General features: G+C 32.6%; 1 protein-coding gene across 1 annotated transcript in view; it reads right to left on the bottom strand.

The window, feature by feature from the left end:
• Positions 1–1,077: 1,077 nt before the first annotated feature.
• Positions 1,078–9,169, bottom strand: part of LOC111086206 — a gene marked incomplete at its 3' end in the record, with an annotated part of 18,188 nt that continues 10,096 nt past the window's right edge. The window contains exons 2-3 of the mRNA XM_022388099.1: positions 4,684–4,945; positions 1,078–1,128 (exon numbers count right to left, since the gene is read on the bottom strand). Coding sequence (XP_022243807.1) covers positions 1,078–1,128; positions 4,684–4,945 — 313 coding nt within the window. The remainder of the gene's footprint in view (positions 1,129–4,683; positions 4,946–9,169) is intronic.

Here is a 9,169-nt window from a genome sequence, read left to right as displayed (position 1 = left end):
AAGAAAATGATATCCAGAAGTTGCTCTGGCCGAGCCAATCTCCTGACATGAACCCCATCGAAAACCTCTGGGCCATACTCGACGGCAAGTCAAGAAACAACAACAAAAAAAAACTTCTAAGAGCGATCTACTCCAAGTTTTGAAGCAAGAGTGGGCGAAAATCCCACAATCTAGAATTGACGAGATGATTCTCACGATGCTCCAAAGGATCAACGAACTCCACGAAGCGAAAGGAAGATCTACTAGATATTAATTAAATTATAAATATATCAGTTCATGTGAATAGGTCTGGAATGTTTTTCTGAAAAGGTGGTGTCTATTTACTTGTAACCATGCTGTGTATATACCCTTTTGTTCCTGCGTCTGACCCCCCCCCCCCCCGAAGGATAGACGAGCTCATTTCAAGGGGTGGCAAACATACTTAAACAAATAAGTATGCGTTAGATTTTTTTTTCTCTTCTTTATAAACGTTATATAGAACAGTTGGTGACGTATGTGGCGTTGGATTCTGGTATACCGCTCTATAATATTTATCAGAATTTCGGTGGTAAATTAGATTTTTTTTTACTCTGTCTTGTGTATATATCTATAGAATTATTTTTGTAACTTCTTCCTATGCGGGTATGAATAGAAAATACTTATCTCACCTGTCCCCCGCACCCCCAACAGGCAGAAAAAAACGAGGTCTGCCAACTTGTTAACAAACAATAAACAGACTAATTTTGATTTGTTTTATTTATTCAGTTGTGCTTATGTTTTTTTCCCCTTATGTCCAAGTTCGGAATTATTCTCTGCAATACATTTCCTAAACCTTCGTTTCGTGAATAGTTTTAAACTTATATTCCAAACATCGGAGTGCCTGAATACAAGAACAGGAATGGCCTATTAAAATACTAACTATTTGGCATATAATTTGTGGCATAAATCCGTGTTTAAAAAAGAACCATGTTTTTGTAAAACGGGAAACAACTATATGTAATGTCCCCATCCTACGAAGGACAGAGACGACTTGTGCCCCCCCCCCCCTCGCACTAAACAAGAATGTTTTCATATTTCTAAGTTACCAGTTTAACTTACCTTCTTCTCGTGGGTCGCTACTGGAATCTTTCCAATTCAGACTTCCTCCAGCTGTGAATTCAAATCAAATGTTATTTTTATCATTCTGAAAACAATAGCAGAATAAAAAAAAGAGGGAAATTTATCTGATATATATTTGTTAAACTGTACACTATAGTGATGCCGTTAATGCATTATTGTATTGTATATCATTGTCCTTATTACACCTTACTCAATGAACCAAGCTACTCGTGAAATCAGAAAGCTTGTGGGGAGAATATCAATTAACCACGTTTAGACAAACTGAAAAACCACGTAGAAAAAAACAACTACATAACTAAGTACGTATAAGTTTACAAATTGAATAAGACTGAGCCGAGCCCAATGGTTACCGTGTAGAGTGTGTACCCGAGCATCCATATTTCTCGCCCCGTTACTGCTAAAAAAAACAACAAAAAAAACTGTGCTCCACACTTTGGATGTTGACTAAATGACTTCCTTGGAGACGGCTAGCGCAGACAGCCCTCGAGTAGCTTTGCGTGAAATTCCATAAACAACAACAACAACTCCAGCAAATGGAATATTTGACAAATCGTGGCCTAGTGCGTGATGGACAGCAAATCAAAGGACATAATTTCGAGACGTATGCTGCTGAACACCTTTCGCATTTTCAGCCATGGGCGCATTATAAAGGAACAGCCATTCCCTTTATGCGATATGGTGAGTGCTGCTAGTTGGCTGCCTACACTCTAATCAGTAGTTCGAAATTAAGGTCCTGAAACCTAGGGTCACTAAAAAAATATTAAGTTGTAAGTTTAACGTGAGTTGGAAGTTCCAATTCTACATGTTCTGATTAACAAGCTGGATATTTAATAAGATTAACAAACACTTTTTTTTAGGTGAAATGTTTCTATATTATGAATATAAACTTACGTTATCGTTATTTTCATTACAAGAATACTGTATTAAGTATGTAAACACATTTTCCAAGTGGAAATAAAATCTATTTTTATACTGCAAAGACCTTGCACAGTTGCTGAACATTTGAGCTGGCTGCTAAATAACTGCAAGTTTAGACGTAACGCATCATTCAGGAAGGAGAGGCAATCTTGAAAGAAATGAACCAAACTTTATATTAATTATCCCTGAAAACGTTTTCTTCTTTCATTGCCATGGATGGGTACGAGTATGTCGTTCCCTGGGAGGAACTCCACCATGGGAGTTTGGAATTTTGTACCATCATAAAGAATGGACATTTCCATTCCAACTACCCAGTGTTTACCAATTTAAAGTTTTAGGTGAGTAGTGAAATATTAAAACAAGTGTCTTGTTGTTTTTTATTGTACATCTAAAGATAAACATGCACCGTGAGAGTTATTTATAAACGTGGCAGTGAAAACGTAAAATATATTTGACAACCAAGTTTAAGCAGTAGTTAATGTCCCCAAATGTGATAGTAAGTTTACTGACTTACAACTTTGAAATCCGGGGTTCGATTCCATACGTTATGACAAGCACTTCCGATACTGACACTTTGAGTGTAAGTATGAACAGATATTGACACTAAGTATGAAGTAAACTTTAATTTTTTCCTTTGTACCTTTCATTAAAACAAAAACATGCTGGGGACCGTTCTTTATACAAATTATGTTTGTTTGTTATGAATTTCGCGCAAAACTACACGAGAGCTATTTGCGCTAGCCGTTCCTAATTTAGCAGTGAAAGACTAGAGGGAAGGCAGCTAGTCATCACCACCCACCGCCAACTCTTGGGCTACTCTTTTATCAACGAATAGTGGGATTGACAGTTACATTATAACGTTCCCACGAACCCGTGACACACAGATTGCAAGTCGAACGCCCTAACCACCTGGACATGCCAGGCCTGCAAATTATGACCCTAAGATGATTCGTTTTACATCTCAAGTCACATCTTCAGTTTAAACACCAGGCGTTTTGTGTCTATTATTAAATTTAAGAACATGCTAACAGTATTTGTATGTGCGACCGATGGAACAATGTATTATAATCTTTATAAATAGAAAAGTAAAAAATATGTGTATTTAATTAGTTATAACGATCGAAACTTGAATTTTTAATATAGCTGTAAGTACATGGCTTACTCTCATCGGAAATTATTGTCCCCTGGTGGGACAGCGGTAAGTCTTCAGACTTACAACGCTAAAATCAGGGGTTCGATTCCCCTCGGTGGACACAGCAGATAGCCCTATGTGACTTTGCTATAAGAAAACACACACGATCGGAAATTATTATTTATGTACATATTTATACTTCAAAGTCACTTAAAATGGCAGGTTAAATGACCTCACAGAAAAGGTTCAATTTACCAATCCAATTACGTCTATTTTAAATAAGTATAATAAAAATGAATAAATATGATATATATATAAATATACTCAAAGTTTTTAACTATGGATTGTTTTATCGTCATCATTAGTAATGAATACAGATGTAACTAAGAGCGTGCATTTTCTGAATAAACCCTTTTCAAATTTTTGTTTACATTTTTTATAAATAGTTTTTACTTTTCTAATATTCTTCACACTATATAAGTTTTGATAGTGGGTGTATCAAAAGAAGGGAATAAATATTTAATTTAGACTCAAACTACCGCTTTATACGTTAAAAAAAAGGGATTATAACACGTGGCTTATAAACCATTGAAACGGATAATTTCACGTTTTTAGAATGTTACTAAAATCGTTATACAATCAAAATAGGAACGTTGAGTTACGACTGCTTCCTTGGAACATATCTACGTCATTTCTGCATTATGATTAAAAACTACAAAATCGAATATTTCGGTATATACTTTTACATAATCTATATAATACATTTAAACCCATAAAGAACCATTATATACTAATCATGTGACTTCCAAGTCTCTAAACGCACCACCTGGAGTTGCAATGATCAAACTGTTGGTTTCAACTGAACAATGTCTTTTGGCGCGGCGTATTTTTGGCGCTAGTGTAAAGTGCGGGACGTTACCTTTTCTAGTAGTTTTTATTTTGTCATTTGTTTTAAATAAAGTACTTTAGAACAATATTTCATGTGTCTTAGAAAACAAAATTAGGATAGATTACAAGGTACTTAAACAGTTAACTCATATTTACATATTTAAAAAAAGAGAGAGATAAAGCTATTTATTTATACTAACAGTGTTGGAAAATTCTTTATATGGATTGAAAAAGAAAAACATGCAAAAACTTCAAATACGAAAAACTGATAAAATGTATGGTTAAAACCTAACAAACATTAAAACAGTAATAAAATATTTTATTAAAAACCTATCAAATATTAAAACAGTAATAAAATATTTTGTTAAAAACCTATCAAGTAATATAACAGTAATAAAATATTTTGTTAAAAAACTATCAAGTAATAAAACACTAATAAAATATTTTGTTAAAACCTATGTAATACTAAACATTAATAAAATATTTTATTAAAAACCCTATTAAATAATAAAACATTAATAAAATATTTTCATTAAAAACCCTATTAAATAATAAAACAGTAATAAAATATTTTATTAAAAACCCTATCAAATATAAAACAGTAATAAAATATTTTGTTAAACAGAGAGCAGTAAATGAAGACTTACCAGCTATGTAAACTGCCATTGCGATACCAAGAACAAGAATGAGTAATACTACCAAAAGGGCAAGAAAAAGTACAATCGTGCGGTGACGGAGACTTGCTTCTTCAGTTTTGAAGCGTAATTTCCAAAACTTTAGACAAGGATAATTTTCTAAAATTGCACAAGTGGGAGCGCTATTCTTAGTGGGTTTTTTCAGAGAATGCTTTTCTGCATAATGTGGAATAATCAGTCCAACTTCTGAATTGCGGTAGGTTGGATTATCCGTCTGTGTTAGGAAAGAAAATTCTCACTAAGAATATGATTTTTCCTGATAAAATGTCAAATTACTATTTGATTTGTTAAATAAAGAAAAGTATCTGTGCTCAATAATGATAATTTACAAAACTAATATAAATTTGTTAAGAGATTAAAATATCTAGACATTTCATCAAAACTATGGAACAGTGAATTATTATATACTTTTTAATTACATTAGTTAGTAAATATTACTGCTTCAAGTGAGGCTACTGTAAGATTATAACGTCTGTTTATTAATCAGATAAACTGAAACAGCTGTACTGAACAATTTTTGTTTTTCTTCGCCATATATTAACCTAAGTTAATTTAGGTATGTAAATAATGTCATGACATATCGTCGAATTCATTATTCAGTGCTATACAGCAGACTAATTGTTTAATGATTGGGTATATGTGTTAAAGATTTCTTTTCTTTTTCTGTGACGTAGAGGCCTAATGGATTATTTGATAAGCCGTACCCTTTGCTGTGGACTACAGTTTCGCCTATTCAAGGCTCATCAGCAATGTTTGGATCAACAAACCAAAGAAATACCATTAGGTCTATTATAATAGTGAAGTGTATATAATATTCACTAGGTTTTGAGACTGTTTTACTTCACCATATAGTAACCAAAATTAATTTAGGTATGTGAATAATGTTATGACATTTCGTCTAATTCACGACCAATCAAGGAATGCTTTAGGCCTCTACGTCACAGATCTTCTTTTCAGTTACACCTCTGGTGAAAAAGAAAAGAAATCATTAACATGTATATCATTGTTTTTGTTCTTTCTATACGTATACAGAATACGAAATTAAAAACGTCGACAAAACGAATTAATATTATTCATAAATCGTTTAGCACAAGTCACTGGCTGAAAACGTTTTAAAATTTCCAACCCAATTTATTTCGGGTTATAAAGAAAAATCAAAGTGCATGAAAATTTGACAAATATCAGAGTAGAAACAGATTACAACCAAATTTATTGCTAATTTCATATCCACATATTTTTTTAATCTTTACAAATCTTATGCATTTTTGCTTCATTAGTTTGTAATGGTTAAATAATACACCGCGTATTCCTTCCAGACCAACGTGTAAAAAATTAAATACTTGTTGAAACATAATGTTGTAAATAGAACTAAAATGTTCACAAAGGTTCTATGGAATGTCCTTACATTTATCTTTGACCTTTGTACTAATGTTAAGATGTTAATTTACTATTGTTATTGTGTTTTTTTCCAACATATATTTCAAAGTCGTAAACAAATCCACTTGCATTAGCATTTATGTGGATTACTTTTATAGATTCAATGACACCATGGACTTTGTATATGGGTTCCCCTTTCTGGATGATATTAAAGTTATTATTTACATAAAAACAATTTCTTAGTTTATCAAACCGATTTCTTAGCATACTTTCTGCAATTAGTTAAAATCGACAATGTTCTGTCCAGCAAATCCCTCATGACGCCATCTATATAAGACGTAAAATTATAGGAATGCCAAGAAATTGCTCAATTTCAGACGATGCTGTGCAAAGGCATTTACCGTTTTTTTTTTCTACATTGTAAATATTTGTTTGTTCACACAATTGTGAGATAAAATCATTATCAAGAAACTGCGTGAAATGTTCCAATGTCGTTGACGGGATCGGCATCTTTTGTATTCCGCCTCAAACAAAATTGCTGTTTATTGTTTGTTCTCTTTGATCTGTGAACTGGTGCTGCAGTAGATACTTCATCATCAGATGAGCTAAGCCCCGGATCTGTGAACTGGTGCTGCAGTAGATACTTCATCATCAGATGAGCTAAGCCCCAGATATGTGAACTGGTGCTACAGTAGATACTTCATCATCAGATGAGCTAAGCCCCGGATCTGTGAACTGGTGCTGCAGTAGATACTTCATCATCAGATGAGCTAAGCCCCAGATATGTGAACTGGTGCTGCAGTAGATACTTCATCATCAGATGAGCTAAGCCCCGTTGCAATGTTTTCAACTTCATTCTCAATATTCAGATCAAGTTGAGTCTCATCAGCAGTCTCAGAATTATTATTATTATTCATTTGAATACGGAGGGGTTGTTTTTCTTACATATTTCAGTATCACTTGACCCCAGGTCATCATCTTATATATTTCCTAATGGTGTTGAGTCTCTCATCAGCAGTCTCAAAATTTTTGTTTTTTTTCATTTGGATAGGGGGGAGTTGTGTTCCTTAGAAATTTCAGTATCATTTGACTCCAGGTCATCATTTTATATATTTCCTAATGGTATTATTATATGTACGTTTCCTTACTTACAATAAATATAGACATGCTGTGAAGTAATACTGATATCTTATTATATATTTAAGATATTTTACACACTATAGTTCCATTTATGATACTACAATTAAAATTAGGAAATACATAATTATATAACTTGATATTATATTTTCTCAGAGAATGTATTTAATTGTTTGCTATTATTTAGTATGAAGATAAAACAGGTCCAAAAATTTAAAGTTTTAATGACTTTTTTGACCGTTTCAGCCCAGTGATACATTTATCAGAGTTGGTAGAGTCTATATGTAAGGATGACCAAGGTACTCAATAGGTCTAATACAAATACGCACGCTAAAATCAACAATGACAGATAACCTTACTTTAAATTTGTTTCTCTACCCAAAAAACCTATAAACAAGGCAAGAAACCAAAATAAAATTATTATTAAAAAACTGTTAATTTATTTTATTGTGTAACATCACAGAGATAGGTGCTACATATAATACCTTAAGAAAGAGAACCGTCGTGAATGTACGAAAAGGTGAATAGTGGAGAAAAAATAAGTAGAAAGATAGATTTTAAAAATACTTCTGGCATTTCTTAGTTAGGCCTAAATTTGTGAATCGTCGTGAATGTACGAAAAGGTGAATAGTGGAGAAAAAATAAGTAGAAAGATAGATTTTAAAAATATTTCTGGCATTTCTTAGTTAGGCCTAAATTTGAGTTTTGTTTTTACAAAATGTCATTTAAAATTGGTTAATCACTATATCTCAGAATTTCAGAGCTAAGGATGGACATTTTATCAGAATTTTGAGATGCTATTTTGTATGTTATAGAATTTCAACTTTGTAATGAAGTTATTTCATCATCTGTAAGAGTTTATTGTTACCATATCGGTGTGTTGTCGCAACATAGAAATTAAATATATATATATATATTTCTAACACATTGAAAAACTCATAAGTTTATCTAATTACTATTTTTGGTAGATTTTAAATATTCGTCTGAGTACTATTACAAAACATTAAACTATTTTTTCTTTGACTTGATAGAATCACCAGTAAAATCTGAACACTGTATGACAGAGGATATATAAAAACTTCACGTTAGCCCATTGTGTAACTTCGCACAAAGAAAACAATAACAACTAACACAATACTTTAACTTTCTGTTCATACTTTTCGAAAACTGTTAAAACCTTTTGATTAACATCAACTTTAAAAACTTTCTCCCATCAAGTTATGAGACTAATTTCTATTGGTTAAGTGCTGATAATTTACAACATTGATAACCTATTACAACTGAACACAGTTCTTCTGACAAGTTCTCTTTCTGTGTTTATTAACAATTATTTTTAATTCTATAGTATTACATTTCCTCGTTTTCACATCTTGTTCTCTCAATAATCATTTCATTCCACTTGCTTGCGTTTATTCTTGCTCGGTAATTTAGCTATTTTTAGAAGAATTCAAGTGTGATTCTCGTTTCTTGGCCTTTTGTGATTACTCTAACCTCATATCAACGTTTTTTTCCCCAACATTATTTTCGTTTCTATCTAGTATTAGATGTAACTCATTTGTAAACATTCTACGTGATCCTTTGCTCAGTCTTCTTGCTCAGACTTGCTATATATTTCACTGTGATGAGAGTTCTTTTGTGTCCTAATGTTTTGTTATTCATGTTGATGATTGTGGTTTCTTAAAATCTTTTATCCAGGTTTAAGACTTCCTCACTCATAATTTCGTTAACACGGAGATGTCCCACATTAACTTGATGCTCCACGTCTGTTCCCAAGAGTTGACAGTGGGCAGTGCTTGTTGAGTCTAGCTGCTTTCTCTCTCTCTCTAATTTGTCACTTCAAAATTACGGACGATTAGGGTGGACCTCGAGTAACTTAGCGCGAAGTTCAGGAAAAAAACAAACGTTTTGTTTGTTTGTTTGTTTG

The sequence above is a fragment of the Limulus polyphemus genome, unplaced genomic scaffold (assembly GCF_000517525.1).
Source record: "Limulus polyphemus unplaced genomic scaffold, Limulus_polyphemus-2.1.2 Scaffold920, whole genome shotgun sequence".
Taxonomy (NCBI): Eukaryota; Metazoa; Arthropoda; class Merostomata; order Xiphosura; family Limulidae; genus Limulus; species Limulus polyphemus.
This window is presented reverse-complemented; position numbering and strand designations above follow the sequence as displayed.